Source organism: Apiotrichum porosum (assembly GCF_003942205.1).
Source record: "Apiotrichum porosum strain DSM 27194 chromosome Unknown scaffold_2, whole genome shotgun sequence".
Taxonomy (NCBI): Eukaryota; Fungi; Basidiomycota; class Tremellomycetes; order Trichosporonales; family Trichosporonaceae; genus Apiotrichum; species Apiotrichum porosum.
This window is the reverse complement of record NW_021167109.1, coordinates 431552-451833: the sequence shown is the minus strand read 5'-3', so window position 1 is coordinate 451833 and position 20282 is coordinate 431552. Positions and strand designations below refer to the sequence as shown.

At 58.9% G+C, this 20282-nt stretch overlaps 7 protein-coding genes and 1 non-coding gene across 8 annotated transcripts; 2 read left to right on the top strand and 6 right to left on the bottom strand.

The window, feature by feature from the left end:
• Nucleotides 1-5099: 5099 nt before the first annotated feature.
• On the top strand, nt 5100-6451 carry EHS24_004139 (uncharacterized protein; the record flags this gene model as incomplete). The annotated part of the gene is made up of 3 exons (XM_028619765.1): nt 5100-5133; nt 5204-5335; nt 5388-6451. The coding sequence occupies 3 exons, from the start codon at nt 5100-5102 to the stop codon at nt 6449-6451; spliced, it is 1230 nt and encodes a 409-aa protein (XP_028478737.1).
• Nucleotides 6452-6752: 301 nt separating this feature from the next.
• EHS24_004138 (uncharacterized protein) lies at nt 6753-7636 on the bottom strand (the record flags this gene model as incomplete). Its single annotated transcript, XM_028619764.1, has 2 exons — nt 6753-6845; nt 6938-7636. 2 exons carry the CDS (start codon nt 7634-7636, stop codon nt 6753-6755), a joined length of 792 nt encoding a protein of 263 aa, XP_028478736.1.
• An 816-nt stretch (nt 7637-8452) lies between these two features.
• EHS24_004137 (uncharacterized protein) lies at nt 8453-9283 on the bottom strand (the record flags this gene model as incomplete). Its single annotated transcript, XM_028619763.1, has 1 exon — nt 8453-9283. One exon carries the CDS (start codon nt 9281-9283, stop codon nt 8453-8455), a length of 831 nt encoding a protein of 276 aa, XP_028478735.1.
• A 2342-nt stretch (nt 9284-11625) lies between these two features.
• Nucleotides 11626-12690, top strand: EHS24_004136 (uncharacterized protein; the record flags this gene model as incomplete). The annotated part of the gene is made up of 2 exons (XM_028619762.1): nt 11626-11804; nt 11847-12690. The coding sequence occupies 2 exons, from the start codon at nt 11626-11628 to the stop codon at nt 12688-12690; spliced, it is 1023 nt and encodes a 340-aa protein (XP_028478734.1).
• Nucleotides 12691-13888: 1198 nt separating this feature from the next.
• On the bottom strand, nt 13889-13969 carry EHS24_004135. Its single transcript has one exon. It is a non-coding gene; the product is annotated as a tRNA-Ser (tRNA).
• A 552-nt stretch (nt 13970-14521) lies between these two features.
• On the bottom strand, nt 14522-15114 carry EHS24_004134 (uncharacterized protein; the record flags this gene model as incomplete). Its single annotated transcript, XM_028619761.1, has 2 exons — nt 14522-14617; nt 14671-15114. The coding sequence occupies 2 exons, from the start codon at nt 15112-15114 to the stop codon at nt 14522-14524; spliced, it is 540 nt and encodes a 179-aa protein (XP_028478733.1).
• Nucleotides 15115-16213: 1099 nt separating this feature from the next.
• Nucleotides 16214-16680, bottom strand: EHS24_004133 (uncharacterized protein; the record flags this gene model as incomplete). Its single annotated transcript, XM_028619760.1, has 2 exons — nt 16214-16297; nt 16354-16680. 2 exons carry the CDS (start codon nt 16678-16680, stop codon nt 16214-16216), a joined length of 411 nt encoding a protein of 136 aa, XP_028478732.1.
• Nucleotides 16681-17044: 364 nt separating this feature from the next.
• Nucleotides 17045-19435, bottom strand: EHS24_004132 (uncharacterized protein; the record flags this gene model as incomplete). The annotated part of the gene is made up of 1 exon (XM_028619759.1): nt 17045-19435. One exon carries the CDS (start codon nt 19433-19435, stop codon nt 17045-17047), a length of 2391 nt encoding a protein of 796 aa, XP_028478731.1.
• Nucleotides 19436-20282: the final 847 nt, after the last annotated feature.

Sequence of the window (20282 nt, the reverse complement as noted above, 5' to 3'; positions counted from 1 at the left end):
CGTCGACATCGCCGTCGTCGTCGTCGTCATAGTCGGGAGAAAAGGTTGCAAGGGGTGGGGGTGAGGGGGGCACCGGTGTGCAGTGCGCATCTGTTGGGCTTGTTGGCTGCGACTTGCGCGAGAACAAGCCCTTCAGGCGACCTCCTGCGGGGGCAGAGACCGACGCCGAAGCGTCGGGCACTACATCGTTGACCGGAGACATTGGCGGCCGGCCTCCGCGTGTGTGGTGGTGGTGGTGGTGGTGGTGGTGGTGTTGGAGTTACGGACTGGGATAGCAGATGTGGTGGACAACAACAAGATTGGGAGCATGGGACGGCACCGAACTGGAGCAGCGGGGCGGGAGGAACGGGGCTGCTCGCGTGGGTTTGCGGGTTGGGTTGAGACGGGAACCCTGTTTGCGTCAAGTGGTGAGACAACATCCGAGTCGTTATACAAGACTGACCTGGACCTTGGCGTTCCACCGGTGCTGTTGGGCGACACGTGTCAGCACACAGGTGTTAAGAGGCAAACGATGTTGTGAGACAAGGAAAGGAGCACGGTGGAATTGTGGGAGGGAACAAAGACGGCGATGTCGAAAGCGATCGTGTGTCTGCTTCCTTCGTCTGGGCCTTCGGGGCTGCCGAGGCAGCTGCAGGCCGTGGTTGAACCGTTGATCCAGTTGGCCAGCAAGCTGCACACTGCTGCTGCACCACTGCTGCGAGCGTGTGCAAGACCAGGACCCAGGTCCAGTGCATACAGGCCCAACCCGCTTTGCTGCCTCTTCCCGTCTGGCGGGTAGGTTGAGAGAGGCAACTGACAGACCTCCGCCAACCAACCCCCCCCCCCCCCCCCCTCATACACCACCCTGGGCTCCAATGATGGCCAGTAGATCAAGGGAGCGACATTTGTATCCACAGTGCACGGAGCAGAGCTGCAGAGAGCGTGCAGCGAGGTATGTGCCTGAGGGGGGACACGGACGATAGAAAAAGGCAAAGCAGATGCGCGCGGCCGCACTGACACCGATGCGACTCTACTGACGAGAGCCACTACTTTGGATACTCAGGTCACAAGGATTCTACTTGCCAAGACCGTTAAGACGCTTCAGAGATCAGATATCAGAGTTCAGCTGTGTAATGCCAGCTGTGCCAGGCCCCGGTCCAGACACGATTGGGTTATGAGAGTGGCCCTCTCGCCCAGATTAAGACGCTCGAAACGGCATCGCGGCAGCTCGTCCAGGCCACAGATCCACCAGAGCGCTCTTCTGCAGGTGTTCAGCGATCACACACCGATCCACCGAGATCACATCATCAGGCAGCAGCCCCGTCCACTGTCGGTCACAATAGCGCCTCTCCTGCCCGCGACGAGCGTCGTACATGGCCCATAGCACAGGGAACCACATTTTGCTTGCGCTGCTGCTCTGTGCTCCCGGAATGCGGCATTGCGCTGCCCTTGCGCGGTTGAGACATTGCAGCCAGGGTCACATTGAATGGCCCTCCAGGCCTCCAACAGGCCCCCCCGTCCAAGAGCATGCAAGAGCCGAGAGTATACACATGGCCAACCTGTTGGGGTATGGGCGTTCTTTTCCCACCTGGGACGGGACGTCAAACGTCCCATGGGAAAGAAAAAGCGGCGTCGCGGCGGATCGCTACCTGCACAGGGCAGAGACCATCATGAAGTCCAGACCGCACGCTGAAAGGAAAGGGAAATACGCCATCCGAGACCGCAATAATTCAACCGGGTTAACTGCTGGAAACACGGAGGAGGAAAAAAAAAAACAAAGCAAGTAAAAATCAGTTTCAATAATCGCCCTCCTGTCGCGAAACCTCCTTCTTGCAAGCCGTGGAGCGGAACACTGGAAGGCTCCATGATACGCTCAAGCGATTATATGTACTCATACAAACTTGCCTAGGGATGGTGAGCGCCGCTGGCAGTCACTTTCGCACAGCATCCGCGCAGGTCAGCTGATGTTCTCCCGAGGTCCCATCCGGCGTACCTTCATGGGACCTTCCTGCATGGGACCTTTGTGTACCTCGCTCAAAGGGAACATGCTCTCGTCTCCCCTGCACTGGGTTTGGCGGTCATGCCCGTTCGCTCGGCTGCAGCCAAGATCCTCGCCAGACCCCTCTCTCCCTCACAGAGACCCCTGCCGTCACCAGTGTCAGAATGTGGCAACCGGCATGTGAAGTCGACGACAGATTAACAGATGTAGTTCCCGCCGTCACATGTCTACCCCAATCGTCATAATGTGATCGACTCGGCTGCTATTGTGCCAGCAAGTAAGCACACTGCAATGGAAAAGACGGAGCGGTTGCCATTTGACGCGCACAGGAGGGCACATTGAGGCCAGGAAACGAGTTTCGACGCGCTAGCGGACAGGTTCGTCCTGTCGTGGTCCTCTTAGGGGCAGATTCCCAGGCAGCATGAGGATACCAGTCTCCGGTGTTGGCGCAAGATCAGGAGAGGTCATGACACTTGGACCCGAACAACAGCAGGGAGGAGGCGAGGAATTTAGCTAGGTTACCAGACCATGCCTGCATTCTGAGTCCTGGCCATGCGCCACCCAACCTGTATCGTCCCTGTGTTGCATGTCGCAGCAGAAAAACAAGCGCGAGCAAGAAACACTCCTCACCTGCGGCCTGCGGAACCTGGCCCGACAACTTGGTCCAAGCCTACACGCCTGCGGATGGTAACCACCGCCCAACCAAGTTTGGATTCTTGGTTTGGGTTACGTCCAATCCACCTCGGCGTCGTATGTTCTCTCCAAGCAAACGAGGAGGGTTCATCTGCTGTGCGAACTGCGGATTGAGTTCAATCCAAGTTGTGGACACTGCCATTACGCGCGCGGCCCCCAGCTGGGTGGAAGCAGAGCAGACGCCAGCGTCTAATTGAGAGGAAAGGACTTACACAACCCCGTGTGATGGTCGCCACGCCACAGTGTTGTCGGACGACAGGACCTGCCAGTGAGGGTCCCTACTGGGAGCGTCTGCAGCTAACGGAAGCCGGGTAGCAGACACAGTGAGTTTTGTCCTTGGCGGTGAGAGTCATGGCGAGGAAGGCGTGGCCACTCAACTTGGGTCATCGGCGCAGTCAATCTTTAACCAGTTATCGTTCGCAACCATAAAGACAGGGATGCAGGTGAGCAGATCCGAGGACCTTGGGGTTACCAATGTCAAACTGTATCAGTTGCCGGCAGACACCCTTAAACATTGGTAACGTCCAGAAGGTTCAAAGCACAAGGAATTTGCGTGGGCAGCTGGTCATGAACTGGCAGGCACACCGACTTCCGTCGGATATTGAGCAAATGTTACCTCTCTCAACAGACTCCACACTTCACTATACAGCCTGCACCTCCACATTATCTCAACTTGACAGCGCAGATGAGACAACATGTGGCGCGACTTGCACTTTCTTCCAAGGATACTTTATGCCTTCTAATCAAACGCCTCGACAAACACCGCCAGCTCACCAGATCCGGTTCGCCACGCTTGACCCACGAGTCACGCCCGGCCGTCGCGGTACTGACATCGCACGCAGCGGCCGCATGGCCTGAGCTGGCCGCAGTCGAGTGTTGCAGTACTGACGTCTTGCCCGGGGAGGAGAGCGGCCGTGCTGGACGTACCTCCGCTAGCAAGGTAGAATCTTGTCAGCATTTCGTGCAGCCGATCCAGAAAACGCGATCAGCGCCTTCCTCATGCGGATCGCCCTCCTCGCCCCCGGTTTCGGTTCCGACATCCACGCATATGTATATGTATCACAGTCTCACAATGCTCACCATGTTTCTTGCATCTTCCCACTGCACATTCTACCTCACATGCACGCCCATCCACGCCACTCACCGCCGTGTCCTCATCCAGACCCATCGAGGAAAGAAACATACGCTGCTGGACCTTGACCGCGCCGTCCCCAGCGAGGCCCACCATCTGGGTGATGATGGCCACGGCGTTGTCTTTCCCTGCACGTCAACATCCACGTCCTCTGACCCCTATGACGGCCTTGGCGGAACCTGTAGGGCCTTGAGGTGGACCTCGGGGCGAACCTGGACGACGGCGCTAACTCGTACGTCGCGAGCTCGACGATATGTTCTTCCCCCAACCCTGTCGCAGCGCTGACCGGCCCCACCAGCTCGGCGGTAGCAGCCGCACTGACCTTCGCAGGCGATATGGGAAGGCAGGCTGAACCCGACTGTCGCGCCTTGTACCTCCAGCGTGGCCGACAGCGACCCCCGCACGGGGTGTTGGAACGCGACGCGCATGGCGCTGGGGTTGAACACGACCAAGCTCGCAGCCAGCGTCCCGTGGCCACACAGCGGCAGCGCCTAGACCCGTGTCAGAGTTGCCACTAGAGTCCACTTTCTACGACCCCTTGCGCAGTGTACCATCTAATCTGGTACGTGGGTACTTTGACGCTGGCGTCGATGGGGACGAGGAAGACGATGGCCGGAAGCTGAAATCGCCAAACCCAGCCACCTTTGTACGCCACGTCCGTGGACCGTGCGTCCCCCGCTGGCAGAACGACAACACTGGCCTGCGACCCGGGCATGGGGTGCTGACGTGAAGACGTTTACAAGATGGAACGGAAGACGCGCCATGTTGCCTCGGGCTCGGAGAGGACGGTTTCGCTGACGAAATCGGTAACAGGACCTCGCGTCTGGCAGTCGTGTCTCTGTCTCACTTGGCTATGGGATCGAGCGTTGGCAATGCGTGTGGTACAGCAGGTCGCTGTCTGTTTAAACACGCTGACGGGCTGAGCGACGACAGACCGCGCACAGATGACGATGACTCCACCCGTCGAAAGAGTCCGGCGGAAAGTGGGGACTACGGATCTGGGGATCTGGGGTACACTGGCGATAATTTTGCTCCCGCTCGTCGCTGCAGGCTGAGAAATCGCCCAAAACTCGGCGGGATGGCCGTCGGTCGACTCAGGGCGCGTCCGAGTTTCCAACGGAAACTCGGTGGACGCCAGCTTTGCAAGATGGCCATGTTGTTGGATCGTGATGGCGGGATATGGAGCGAGAGCTGATTACCGACTGGTATATAACAGCCCGCTGGCATCTCTTGGCATGGCTCACTAACTCAACACCTCCCCGCTCCCAACTCCATCCAAGCACTCTCTCTCCTACAATGGCCAGCCAGAAGAACATTGTCGTCATCGGTGGTGAGTCTCTCGCTGGTGTCTACAGCGGTCGGAAAACGTCTCGTGGATCAGGGCTTACTTGAATCTCTAGCCTCCGTGGCAGGCCACACCTTTGTCAACACGATCGCTCCCCAGCTGCCTGCCGGCTACCGTGTCATCCTTGTTGAGCGTAACGAGTTTATCGTTCACCTCCCCACTGTTGTTCGCTCCTGCATCGTGCCCGGTGAGTCTTGAGACGCGCTTTGGTGAATGAATATGAGCTGACCTCACACCAGGCTGGGAGTCCAAGAACCTCACTAGCCGCCTCACACAGGAAAACGTCTTCCCCACTGGCTCGCGCCACCGCGTTCTGTGTCCCAACAGCGTCGTGGAGCTTCGCACCAACTCGGTTGTCCTCTCCGAGGCCTTTGAGGGCAGCACCGAGCTTGCCTTTGAGAAGTGCATCATTGCCACTGGTGCCCAGCAAGGTGCTCCCTTCCGTCCCGCTGCCGGCTCGAGCCTCGACGAGTACAAGACCTTCCTCCGCAACATGCAGAACGACATCAAGGCCGCTGAGAGCATCCTCATTGTTGGTGGCGGCACCGTCGGTGTGGAGACTGGTGGCGAGATCAACGCCCTCTACCCCAAGAAGCAGGTCACAATCGTCCACAGCGAGAGCGGCCTGCTTCACCCGGACGCGACTGCCGCGCCTGCTGGCTTTACCACCTTCCCCACCACTGGCGCCAAGGTCAGCGCCAACCTCCAGAAGCAGCTCGGTGTCCGCGGTGTCAAGGTCTACCTCAACGACCGTGCCATCCTCCAGCCCGGCCAGTCCGGCCCCCTCGGCTCGCGCCAGTCGATCCCGCTCAAGTCGGGCGAGACCGTCGAGGCCGACTACGTCCTCGTCTCGGTCGGCAACGTGCCCAACTCGGCCATTGTCAAGGCCGCCGACCCCGCCGCCGTCTCTGCCAATGGCTACGTGATCGTCGACTCGCTCTTCCGCGTCGTCCCCGGCTCGTCCGCCTCGCCCCTCGCTGGCGAGTACTATGCCCTCGGCGACGTTGCCGCCCTGCCCAGCTGGCGCACGTCCGTCTCGGCCTCGGCGGAGGGCCCCGCCCTCGGCAACATTGTCGCCGCTGAGATCAAGGGCAAGAGCCCCAAGGCGTACACCCCCGCGTCGATGACCGGCGCGTGCATCGTCACCCTCGGCGACAAGGGCGGTGCCGGCCAGCTCCCCATGCCCATCTTTGGCACGGTCAGCGCTCCTGGCTTCATCTTGGGCATGAAGAGCAAGGACTTTTTCGCGCGCCAGTTTGACGCCCGCTTCACTGGCGCTACCAAGGTGTCTACTGCGGCTTAGAGACGAGGTGTAGGCGGTTATCATTTACGAGTTCTATATTATCTTTTCGCCCCCCTATTTCCTATGCATGGCCACGTTCTCGGTACATTATGGACAACACCGTCCACCAGACAGACATTCCCAGACCGGTGTAACAAGACAAGGCGCAGCGGGCGGGCAACTGTCGGCCCCGGCTGTGCCGCGGGCAACACAGAACACACACACGTACTGTACCGTACTGCGAAAGCCCAAACGCTGCTCACATTCCACCTCTACATAGCCACCTCACACTCCCGTCTCCGCCTTGCACGCCCGCGCAGCGCTACGTCTCGGCAGAACGAATCGCCTTGTCGCGCAGGTTGCCCCTGTGACCGGCCTGGAGGGCGTTGCGCAGCTGGTTGCGCGTCAGGCCGTACTGGGAAACAGTGATCAGCACGACATTATCCAAAATCAAATCATCCGTGCCACAACCCTCCCTCCCAGACACACACGACTCGCGTCACTAACCTCGGCGGCGACCACGTCCCACTGAAAGTTCTTGAGGCCGTCCTGGAACACTTTTTCGAGAATGGCTTTTTTCTTGTCCACGGTCCATCCCGAGGTCGCCGCCACGGCGGACGACGAGCCACCGGACCCGGTCGTCCCTGTCGAAGTGTTTGAGTCGTCGGACCGACGGCGCTTGCCGGGGCTGTCGGCGGCGATGGGCCCACTGCCGCTGCCACTGCCACTCGCCACTCCCATGCCCACGCCGGGGATGGGAATGTCGGTCTTGCGCTTGCCACTGGGGCGGCGCTGCACAGCGGGCATGTCGTACGGCAAGACCAGGGCCTCGGGCTTGAACTCGAGCACCTCGCCGTCCATGTCCGGCACGCGGACGCGGAGGGGGACGCGCTGTGCGTCGGGGTTGGGGTCGCCTTGCGCGTCGATCAGCTGGTTGAGCTCGTCGTGCAGGTCTGGCGGGAGGTAGTGCTGGTGCTGGTCGGGGGCATCGCCGTCGTCTGCGTCGAGGTTGACAGCGGCGAGTTGCGCCGATGGGAAAGCGTTCATGACGGGAGGGAACGGTGGAATACTGGCGGCTGTGGTTGCGTGTGGGCGTGTCGCCAACGGGCCGCTGCTGCCCATGTTGGACGGTGGCATGAGGACAAAGGCCAGCCGGCCTTGGTCGTCGACCATGATCTGGGGCTGCTGTGGTGGTGGCTCCGACATGGTTGAATTGGCGTCGACGAGGGGAGAGAGAGACGTGAGGATGAGAGCGAGAGGCGAGCCCCCGAGTCGGGGTTTATAGATGGGAAGAACGGAGGCTAGGTGAGGAGGTGGGCGAAGCGCGCCCTGCACGGCAACATGGCGCCCCGATCCGCAACCCGCCCACCAGACGTCCGACTTTTATGTTACCAGACGTCGGTTTCTGGCGTTTTAGCGCGGCTGGTGAGGAATAAGTGGGCAGTTTGTGGAGGGGGGGGGGGGGGGGGGGGGGGGGGGGGGGTGCAGGAGGTCTGAGGTGGGCGCGCAAACTCCTCCATGCCCGGTTAATGTTAGTGTTGAGGAGGAAGTAGGTCTGGCCGTTATCAGTGATGAGCGAACGTGGTGGCGGTCTGAACTGGACCCTTCACACCGGACGTCCTTGGTGACGTGAGTATGATAACAGCGTCTGCTTCAGACTGAGACAGGCTGTGGGCTCGCGTGTCAGACACAGATCAGTAGCGTTTCAGTCCCAGTAGAGTGGGTGAGAACGATGACTCTCCAGCTCACATGCATTCCATGCGACGATCTCGGCAGCTGCCCGGCATCGGCGGGCGTCTTGCCTCTGCGTCCACTTCGCCAAAGCTCACATACACTCCGCGGGTCAGCGATAGGTCCGGTACGGCGGTACCTACACATAGCCCGCGTACCTGCGCGGCCGCTCCACCCACTAGCTCGACGGACGCTGGACGGTCGACGGTCGTGAATCGTCCGGCGTTTCGGTTCTGTTGTGCTCCTGTGTTTCGTTCGATTCTGCCGTCTTCTCGATTCCGTGTTGCACAATCATGGCACAAGTTTTTCGGCCTTGTCCACCAAATACTTGCCAGTGACGCCCGGCCAGCCGTGCAGTGCGCGTGCCCACTCTGCAGGGACGGCAGAGGCTCCCCACTGGGCGCCGGACAGCTGTCCAGTGATGGCAGCGACTGTGTCCGTGTCGTATCCGGCGCGCACTGCCTCCTCGAGTGTATCTTGCAGACCTTGACCACGCTTGATGGCTGAAACCGAAGCTTGGAGCGCCGCGACGACCCAGCCGTTGTTCTCAATCTCGCTTGGACGCACCGTCTCGGCGTGGTCGATGCGGCCAGCCCAAAGTGCTCTACGCTCCGGGTCGAGAGCCGTAAGGCCGATACGCACGTCGAGTTGACCTGTCACCACTGCGTGGCGTATCGCGAGGCACCAGATGACACACCCGTCGCCGGCGTCCTCTTCCAGGTGGGTGAGCTCGCTCACGGCCCGTGCGGCCTCGACGAGCGCTTGCGTGTCGTTGAGGTAGCCGATGGCAATGGGCGACGTACGCATCAGGCTGCCGTTGCCGCCCGAGTGGCCACGGCTGTGATGAACCAAGGCAGCGGCGTCGCGGGAGATCTTGGCCAGCTCGGCGTCGGGAGTCTTGTAGATGTCGCCGTATCGTTGAGCAGCCTGGCCCTTGACACGCGAGAGGACGGCACGGGTCTGGATGCCGACGTCCTTGGCGCCTTCATGCCACTCGACCCACCGGCGCACGATGCGGCCCTGTGACTCGGGTGTGCGCACGTCGTTGCCCGCAGCGAGCTCGTCGAGGATTGGAATTGCCATGGCCGTGTCGTCGGTCCACTCGCCAAGATCCCAAGTCATGCTTCTGGCAAAACGAATCGGTTCGTCGTCGGGCACTGGGGGCAGAAACTCGTACCGCGCTCCAAGGGCATCGCCCGCTGCGCAACCCAGGATTGCTCCTGCTGCTCGATCGAGGACTGTCGTTGTTGTCATGGAGTGAGTGGGGGCAGTGGACAATGGTGCAATGGCGAAAGCTGTGACAGAACCAGGATCTGGTCAATCTCAGCCGCCTCGTGCGTCATTGGGCTGGGAACCTCCGACGCGCGATCCTATATCCGGATCTCTGGTCAAAACAAGTGCGATGGACGGATCACGGAAGGGGCATGCATGCAATATGCAGGCCTCTCGTCAGTGCGATCAGTGCCACCATGTCTGTTATATTAATGTGGGATCCCGAAGAAGTATTTGGCCGGTGCACCGTACGGTGTCTCTCACGATCCCGGTAGTAGCGTGGCGGCCATTACCCTCTTCAGCTCGTGAAACGGTGGCAAGATGCACCTTGTTCCAGCGACCCGACACTCGTTAAACGTGGCTCCGTCGATACCGTTTCCATTGACCGATAGTCCCCAACAACCAGTGAGACGAGGCATGAGGAGCAACGGGTCAGAACCCCAATGTGTCGTTACGGGGGGGCTGGTGTGCATGAGAATCACGTGACCTGTCTATCACCACCACCGACGTACTGATGGGCACTGCTCTGATTATCGAAATTATCGAGGGGGGCGTCCGCTTGGCACTGCTCGTGGATATCGTCGTTGTACATGTGTTCATGTACCCCCACGCCTCATTGCCCAAGTGCTTACACAGTCTCCGGCTACCGTCAAGCCAGCCGGCCCACATGGACCTCGGCAGCAGCCAATAATGTCACCCTAAAGACCAGTGCCAGCCACAGAGTCACTGCAAGGTGTGGCTGTCGACAAGAGTCTCGAATGTGAACGGCTCTTGTGTTGAATGAGGTCATGTTGACCTCAATGCTTACCGAGCGCCGCGCTTTCATGAGCACCCCAATGTTAATTCGGCAGACGGCGAACCTAGAGTTTGCCAACTTGTGGCTGTCGAGGGTGGTGACGCCCCCATCATGAACCCATTTACACTCGCCAAGCGAGCCACACAGGCCCCGGCCGTCATATTTGAAAGCTCGTGGCCATCAAGGAATACGTTAACCCGAAACGTGGTTTATCAAGGAGCCTCGAGGCGGAGGCAGCCTATGGGACGTGTTGCACTGCACTTTACACTGCATCTCACGGCTTTCTGGGGTCGTACACTGTCCCACACCGCCCTGCGCGCGTACACGTACATACACGTACATACAAGAACCACTGGATGGACTGTCCGCCGGTACGTACGGCAAAGAGTCGTCCACAGACAGTGCCTGAATGACAGCAACGTGGCGTGTCACGTCCATTGATCCGTGGACCCACGCTGCGTGCCGCGTTTTTGCTGGCCAGCTCACCTCGCGCCAACCGCATGGCGTACGAGAGTGCAAGCTGGTGACAGTCCTCTGGATCCCGTCCCGATGGAAAAACATGAAGCGCGCTTCTGTGCCGTGTTTCTTCTGACTCCAGGCAACCTTACATCCGCAGTGTTTACCTTTTCGGCGTGGGACCTAGAGCGAAGGGGCCGGCGGAGATGTTTCATTCGCACTCCACTTGGGTACGTCGTTCGCAGCTCTGTGAGTGGTCGACCACTTTACAGCTTGACCTTGCCCTTTGACTGGCACAAATGACGTGCAGTGCAGCACCCCTTGGCACACACAAGCACAAGCAACTCTCACGCACTGTGCGAAAAGACGCACACAAACAACAAGCCATTGTCCGCGCGTGTGAAGTTGGCTTTCCTCTTCACATCGATCACATCACAACCGCTGAGATACAGCCAAACACTGGCAAACTCTTTTCGACGTCACATTTCGACGTCACAACATCTCTTTTCGCGGTCTTTCCAGCTATCGCTGGATCGCTGGCGCAACGGGGGGCCCAGAGGTCACGCGCACGCAATGTCCAATGGGGCACGAATTCAAGTCGCAACTGCATTCAGTCGCGCGTTTTTCGCTGACAGGGATGGCGAGCCTCGGGTTAAATGCCAAGCCGGCTTTAGTTTTGGTACCTGACACAAACACAAACAAACAAATCGTGGGTCCCCCAGAACCAACGGAAGAGCGGTGGTGCCTGTCTGCTGGGGGGAGGACACACTCTGTACATCCACAACGTACTCTCACGGCCTCTCCACAAAGTCCTGTTGCCCATGTATATAGCAAGCAAACAAACCCGTTCTTCAGAACCCTTTCTCTCCCATGCCCATCTCCCTTTGCCCACTTGTCCAACTTGACCCAACCCAGCGCTTTTTGACGCCACACAACAACCATGGTCCCAACACTCTGGCTTGTCACCTTTGTGGGCTTTCTGCTCAACCTCCACCCAGTCCTGGCGCAAGACAACACCACCACCACCCCAGACACACTCGTTGTCAACACGCCCCCCGTCTTTATCCAATGCAAGACTGCGAACCTCAGTTGGACGGGAGGAGTGGCTCCATACCACATGTAAGTCTCCTCTTCGTTAATGGCAGCTTCTAACTCGTTCAGCACCGTCATTCCCGCCGGAAAGGCAAAGGCCAAGCCTCTGCGCGACTTTGACGCAGTCAACGGTACCTCGATGACTTGGACAGTCGACTTCAAGTATGGCAGCAACATTGGCCTGAAGATTGTCGACGCCTGGGGCATGATGAACTGGTCGGGAGCACTCGAGGTTCAAAACAGCACCGATTCGTCTTGCGTCGTCCCTGACCCACCCTCCACTGGCATGCCCGTCGCTGTCAAGGCCGGTATCGGTGCCGGAGTTGGCGGTGGTGTCCTTGCCCTCGTCGGCCTCTTCTTCCTCTTCTGGTTCTGCCGCCGCCGTCGCGCTGCCAAGGCTCAGGCCGCCAAGGTCCAGGCAAAGGAGGAAGCTATCATTGGAACCGACACCAACGAGAGCAGCCCCACCAAGTCTGCCAAGTCGTCCAAGTCGACCACCGACACGTCGTCGGACGAAGGACCACACCTCCCCTCGATCAACTACCGCCCGCCCACCGGTTCCATCAAGCACATCGTGCCCAGCCCCACGGCCCCTGGACCCAGCCTTGCTGGTGCCACTGCACCTCAGCGCAGCGCTAGTGCGAGTTCCGCAAGCAAGGTCACGTACCCGGCCACCTCTGCCCGTCCCGTCACCCCGTCCTACGGCGTCTCTTACGAGACACACAAACGCGCCCTGTCGGACGTCACCTCTGAAAGCGACTCGGGAAGCGTCAAGGGCAAGCAAGGCTTCGTCATGCTGAGTGATGACGATCACCCGGGGTCCTCGGCTGAGGAGCTCGTCGCCCACCCAAATGCCAACCCCGCCCCCGACTCACCCACTCCAAACCGCGTAGCCAACTCGAAGAAGGGTTAAGCCCTCCACGCAGCTCAAGTCGTCGCTCCAGCGGCGACGTTTAAACCACGTCGTCCTCCATGCTTGAGGCAGGCCCTTTTTGTATATATTTTCTCAATAAATCGCAATATTTCGTTAGCGTGATGGGCGCTGGACACCCCCACACGACTGTGAAACGTCCCAATCTAAATGTAACACTATGGAAAGAAGGCACTCGCGGTGGCTGGAGCAGCGTGGCACGTAAACCTCGAGTCGGCTCTCCAGTGATCCAGTGGCCAGTGGCGACGTGACCACGCCGGTTTCGGCTCTTATTCGGCGATCTGCGATGGCCGTTTGTTGTTTATGCGCCATCCTCCAGTGCGGCAGTCGCCCCCGAGTGTCTCATTTTCTATCCACCCAGACGTGTTTTTCTGGGCCATGCGTCGTTCTTGTCCGGGCAAGAACAATGCATTTGGACGGTGTTGCAAGGGAATATTGCCGAAAATGTCACAAAATGGCCCAATGTCAGCCCCAAAACCAGTTCTTTAAGCTTATCCCCCGCAGCACACGTTTGTCACAGAATCGTCTGTCTTCAAAGCTTGACCAAGCCTCTTCAATCTATCTAAATGGCACGACTACGGTGGTTCCCGGAAGCAGTGGTGCGCAGCCAAGAGGAAGCAGAGCTCGAGCTCGTGCCTCCAGCCCCAAGTGGCTTGACCCGGCATGTTCTCGAGCCTTGTCCACCTGCCTCGCTCGACGCCTCGTACCGCAGGGGCACACCCATGGCCAATTTATTAGTTTCATAGATCTCTGGCATATGCCTCGTCAATGTACTCTTGTCCGTCCGTTTCCGCCCCACAGCCTCAGACTGTGCATGCCCAAGCCCGGCCAGTTGCCAGCTTGAGAAATGCTGTCCTGCGACTTGAAGCCACCTGCACGTCATCCTCTTGAAGGACAGATCCCGCCAACTACAGCACAGAGATGCAAAGTGGATCAGGCGCAGGGTCATCCCCTCAAGTTTGGACTGCGGGGAAGTGCTGGAAACAGCGTGTGGGAACCAGAATCTCATCTCCCATGCCCCACGGACCCTAGTGCTTTGTACCAGTGCTCCTACCGTCCTGGGCACCGACCTCTACCGACCTTTGGTCCACAAGACAGATCCCCCGGGCCCACCGCCACATACCCTCCTTCCGCCTCCGAGCCAAAAGAGATACTCATCCGAGTAACGGCTGTACCCACTCGACAATAACCTGATTCGAACAGATGCTCCCAAAGGAAATTGATTTCTAGTCAATCGCGTTAACCACTCCGCCATATTGCCCCTGATGTCTTCTTCTCCTGATGCATGGCTACCAGACGGTGCAGAGATCTTGTCGATGCATGCATCGGTTGACGAACAATGGTCGGTTTTGTGGAAGAGAGCGGAATTTTGAAAGAGGAGGAAATGGCCACAATGCTCCGATGTGCATGAATGTGCCGATCTGTGTGGGTGAATGTCTCGCTTTTGGCGATCCCGTTTGCCCCCGGAACGCGAATTATTTCGGCGACTACTGGCGGGAAACGTTTGGGTTGAGCGTGGCACCACGGCACCACGTTGAACCTATCAGGTCGCAGGTGTTCGCCTCGTGACAGGCCACTTGGGCGCCGCTGACACTACTGCTCCCCTGTGCTCCACCTCGGCCGCGCGAGTTCCGCAACCATACCAGCGACGACCCAGCCCAGAGTAGTGGCTTCGGGACATGCTCCACGACGCTAACATGTGCACGCGCGAATACAACTCGCCACTCTACGACGTTCTACTTCGAATGCTATATCAAAAGCAAAGAGTCCCACTTAGCCGCACAGTCGCCGCCGGAGCGGCGACGTTGGCTTTCTACTCGTCCTTCCATCCCTCCCTGGCGGCCCGAATGGCCTTGTCGCGAAGGTTGCCGGTGCGGTTGGGTCCGAGGAGGTTGTACACCTGCTTGGTCTCGAGGTGGATCTTGCTGTCAGCAGACCTCCAACATGACAAACTCCACTCACCTCCTTGGCCATGGCACGCTTATCAATGTGCTGGTACCCAACTTCAAAAATCCGCTGCATCATGTATTCGGCCTTGCCTTGCGTAATGAGACCTTTGGTGTGGGGCCCGAAAAGCGGAGCATTGTTGGCCTGGGGATACACGGTCATCCCACCTTGAACGGGCAGCGTAGCCGACGGCGCATTGGGCGACGGAATCAGGACAGGGGCCGGAATCGTTGGAGACGCCAGAGTCGTTGGAGACGCCAGAGTCATTGGAGTTGTAGGAGTAGGGATGACCGACCGCGGTTCCGACAGGAACGGCGAGAGACTCGACGGACTGGTGGGCAGGATCGGTGGCAAATGAAGCTGATGCGGGTTAAAGCTGAGACCATTGGTGGGTTTGGTGGGTTGAATATCATTCTCGGGACCGAGGTCGGTCTCAGCCTTGCGCTTCGTGTGCTGCATGACGACTTGGAGTGGACGGACGGATGGACGGACAAGAAAGGCCAAGAAGCAAAAGGAGGTTGCTGGATTTATGCAAAACGTCGGCTGACGATTGTCCGCCACAGGCCAGCGCCACCAGCCCCTCATGCCCCCGTTGTACCTGCCGCTGAACGTCGCAAAGCCACCACCCCGGTACCCCGATGGGATCGCGAGAGCCCCAGTCGCCGCTCCAGCGGCGACGTGACAGAGGACCATTGTGAAACCATGACCGCAGCACAAGGCATCGGACAGGGGTTGCATGGAGGCCTTGCAGGGACGGTCTCGGCTTGGTCTTGGTTTGGTCCACAAACTTCCGACCAGACTGGAATTCTGGAATGCATCAGCGCTTCCCCACTTCTGGTACCATATCGGTGTTCAATGAGGCAATAAAGTCGACCTTGCGTCTTGGTTGGTCCCTTGTCCTTGCCGGAAGGACCCCAAAGCACAGTCGTCCAAGTCCAGAACCGTCCTTTTCCCCTTCCTCCTGTCGTTCGTGGTGACCTCTGGCCCCATCAACGCGGCGTTTCGTGAATCACCTTGGGACTATGATCATGTCTGTCGGGTTCTGACACCCCGTCCGAATGGACCACGGACTGTGCACGACGCCTGAACAATGCGGTCCAACGCTCTGGCGTTCAAAATGCCTCGCGGATGGAGCATTCGAGGGTTCTGAGACTGGTTCTCCCACCGCTTGTAGCTCCTGCTCACGTCATTTTGATTGCGAGGCTTAAAGTGTATTTCCGGACAGGCTCAGTGCTGCGGTTCCAAACAAACGGGCACTTGGAACCTCTGAAACGGAGACACCTGGCGGCCAACTGAAACAACCTCGGCGAGAATGCCTCGGTCAAATGGTGTGGCTTGAAGACCAACAATGACGAGAGCTCCGCGACTTTGCGGCACATGCGGACCCCAGACCCCCCACACTCTCTTGTGCCGAGGTATGGGCACTCTTAAGTACAGAAGCAGGCGGGTGGCGTCCTTTCCCAGTAGCAAGCTCGTCTACGTCCTGGGTCACGCTGGAATCAATAGTGGGCTGGTCGACGGACTTCACATTCCCCAAAGACTCTTCACATCCGAAGCACTACTTCTCCTCTCCCTTGATAAGCTTGACAGCCTTGTCGCGGAAACTTCCCTTGCGGCCGTGGGCAAGTTGGTTGGCGAGCTGCTGCCTGTTCATTCCGAGCTGATGACATGAGCGCGCACTCGCCAGGAACCACATACCTCTTCAGCCAGCGCAGCGAGGTCGAGCGACTTGTATCCAGCCTCGATAACGCGGTCCATGAAGATCTCGCGCTTTGCGGCGGTCCATTCACCGGTAGGTGGAGGTGGCTTGGCGCGCGGGGTAGGCTGCTTGCGCTTGGCCTTGACTTGCGGCTTGCTTTCGGAGCTCTCGTCGTCGTCGTCGTTATTGGTGAGCTCGGGCTCGCCCTCGCTTTCTGCCTCGAGCTTGACCGAGACCTGGGTGGGGTGTCCTGCTGTACGAGAACGCTTAGTCTTGGACTCCTTGATGGCCGGTTTGAGGCTGCTTTCGGCGGCTGGACGTTTCATGGTGGGAGGTGTGTAGTGAGAATGGCAGGTGGCGAAATGGTCAAAAATCAAACAAAATCCGGTCTCGTCATCTGGGCGTCACACATCACACATCCGCATTCACGCAGGTAGCCCTTCTTAGATCAGCCTGACATGCGATGCAGCACACATGTACACAGTTGGTGCTTCTGGTGCCCGTGTGAACGAGGCGGAGACAGGTGACATCAAGGTTTTTCGTGACGAAATGCTCAGCCTATGCTGGTTAGATCTGTAGCAGTGTTGCAGCAGGGACACGCTTCAAGCAACTTCTTCATCCAAGCTATGGCAAATGGCAACTTTCCTCTTGTTACGCCCCGCGGGATACTTGCGCCCCCGTACATCGAGCTCAGTGACGACGACGGTGCTTGTTCTTGGGAACGTTGGTCACCTGGGCATACATGATACCACGGCCGTTCATTCCAAAGTAGACACGACCAAACACACGCGGGTCGCCAGAGAGGGAGACGGGGCCACCGTACTGGTGCTGATCGTCGTTGACACGAAGCCACGAAGCGCCATTGTCCGTGGACATGTACAGTCCCTCGGGCTTGGAGGCAGCGGGGATACCCCAGAAGAAGAGTGTCTCAGCCCCAGACGCTGTCTTTGGAGCGCCAATGCCAAACACACTGGGTTGGAGACTGGAGGCCGAGTTGGGAAGAGCCGTGAACGTCGCTCCAAAGTCGGTACTGTGGTAGATGCCCACACCCGTAACCGACACCCAAAGCTCGCCAGCGCGAAGATAGCTTGCAATCGGGGTACCGGACCAGGTCCAGCCCGTAGGAAGGCCGGAGCCGGTCTGAGAGTAGGTGAGGCCACCGTCGACCGAGACGTAAAAGTTGCCCTGGGCATAGGCGTAGAAGACGTTGGCCTTGACACGGTCAGCCGCAAGGCCCGTGGTCTGGAAAGTGAGGCCCGTCGGGACGGTCCACGTCTTGCCGCCGTCGGACGAGGCATACGGTCCAGTGCCAAGGACATTGTTGTAGTCGTAAGGCGACCAGACAAACGTCTTGCCGTCAGCTCCCACAGCAACAGTGCCGCCATTGCCGGGCACTGCAGTCGAGTTGACGACTGGCGGGCAAGTGGGGAACAGGTTCCAGTGGTCACCCGCGTCGGTGGTCACGGCGCCCCATGCGCACCCGTACACCGAGTCGGTAGCCCAGTTGTCGTTGCGGCCGACGCGGGCAAGGACGTTGGGCACCTTGCCAGCAAAATCAAGGCCGTCGGTGCTGCTGTAGGTCGGCCAGTTGTACATTGGCTGCGGAACAGTGAGGTCGTCGTGGCGGAATCCACCGAGGTCGTACATGCCACTGAAGAGGTTGGCCGGACCACTAGGCGGGGACTTGAGCACCCAGACGGCTGCCTCCTCCATACCCTCAGAGTTGATGTACCAGCTAGGTGACTGGTCGGCGTCGGCGCGAGAGAGGGTGTCTGTGGCCCAAATGGTCGCGCCAGTGCCGTACAGGAGACGGTCTTGGTTGAACGGGTCGATGAGGACAGCGGCAATCCACCAGCCAAAGCCCAGAATACCCTTGCCCGGGTCGGCAAACGACAGCCAAGGGACAAGAGTGCGGTCGCGCATCCTCGTCTGCCATAGAGTGTGCGAGGTACCGCCAGCACCCGTGGGAGTAGCAAGCTGGCCAAGGTCCTTCCACGAGTTGCCACCGTCGCGCGAGAGGTAGACCGAGTCGGCAGCGTTGGCGTCCAGAGTCGAAACGACTACCGTGCCATTGTTGCCAAACGTGATTCCGTTCCAACCACCGGGAACCGTAGTTGTGCTACCAGACGGCGCAGGAGTGGTGTTGGCGCCCTTACGCGAAGGGGTGATGTCGGCCCAGGTCTTGCTAGACACGTCGTAGGAGTGGACCTCGCCGTACAGAACACCCCAAGGTCCAGGAGCGTCGGCGTACGTGATGTAAAGCTTGTTGTTGTTCAGCGCCACTTTGATCGGCTGAGGACCAGTGCTCTGCGTAGCGGTGCCGGTGCCAGAGACAATGCTGTTGGTCCAGTCTGACCAGGTTGTCGGCTGGCCATCAATCTGGGCCCACGAGACACCCCCGTCGTGGGTGACATAGAGGCCACCAGGAACACAGGCGCCAACATAGGCAGTGCCATTGTTGTTGGGGTCGAAGATGACAGAAATGAGACCGATGCCATTTCCGTACGCATCCGGGAAACTAGTGATGTTGGACCACGTAGCAGCGCGGTCGACGCTGCGCCACAGACCTTCGGTACGGGAACCAAACCAGAGCTCGTTCGGGGAGTGAGGGTTGACCACAAGACGCTCACCACCGTTGCGGCCCATATCATTGGCACCCATTGGCACGGGCGAACGGTATTGCTTGAACGTCTTGCCCTGGTCGTCGCTGGCAAAGAAAGCAGCCCAGGGGTCCCAGACTGCGTACATTCCTTGGGCGAGGTACAGACGCTTCGGGTCGGTAGGGTCAAGCGCGATCGACTCGGTGCCCAGCAGGTTGGTGCCGTTGCCCGACAGCGGATTGTTGAGGACAAAATCGGTGATCGGCTCCCAGGTCCACGCTTTGGCGTTCCAGCGGTACGTGCCACCAATGTCGGTGCGCGCATAGATCAAGTCCTTTTGGGTGGGGTGGGCCAAAAAGCCAGTGATGAAGCCGCCGCCGGATATAGTGACTGGGTGGTACTCGACTGAAAGCGACGAGCTCGCGATCGCACCCAGGCTACAGGCTAAGGCCGTCAAGGCCAGCACTGGCAGTCGAAACATGGTGTCAAGAGACTGAAGCGTTAGCAGCTGCGGGCAAGGGTATGCTCAACATACAGTTTGAAGTAAGGAATGTGGTCAGGTAAAAGGAGTGTGGTTATGTGAAAGAGTGTGACCAGGGTTGTGGCAACTGCAGTGTCTGCCTTGGAATGGGGTTCGCTCCGTACCGAGGTCTCGCGTCCTCTTTAACTCTCCAGTCACTATGAGCCCCCAGACCACAAGCAACTCTTGGACGCGTTCACGCGTTTCGCGGGGCCCGCTCTGGAAAGCCACAACTGCCATGTTGAAACGAACTGCCGCAGCGGTCGGTCCACTTTGACCACTGGCGAGCCTTGGTGTGGAGAGGCACCGGACCCCGGTGCGGACCGCCCTGCGGGCCCCTGCGGAGGAACAGATGGAGACCACTGGTCCTCTCATGGAGATGTGTGGGGGGAAGTAGCGCCGTTTAGGTTGAGAGGCGTTGTGTAGGTTCCAGAGGACGCGTTGTCGGATGGTCATGACGCGTCGACGTTCGGTTCCTTCGGTGAGACTGTTCGGCAGGTTCTCGGTCAGAACAGAACTCAAAACTAAGGCACTCTCAGCTTTGGCTGCTCGCTGTCGGGCCCCGTTGGAACAACTCTGCGGCTCTTGTTTTAGCGTGAAACATGTCGAGCGAGACATCCAGCGCAATCGACAGTGTTCGGGAGGGATGTTGCGGGCTGGCCGGAAGTAGGTCTGTGCGATCTGTGCTGCGCTCTTGGCGGCATCTCTTGCGCTTAGTCGCCGATACCGGGTTCGACAGGTGCCTTGGGCTTTACAGAAACGGCTTGCGCGTTCGTTGTTGCTCAAGAGAGATGGAGATAGCTTCAGA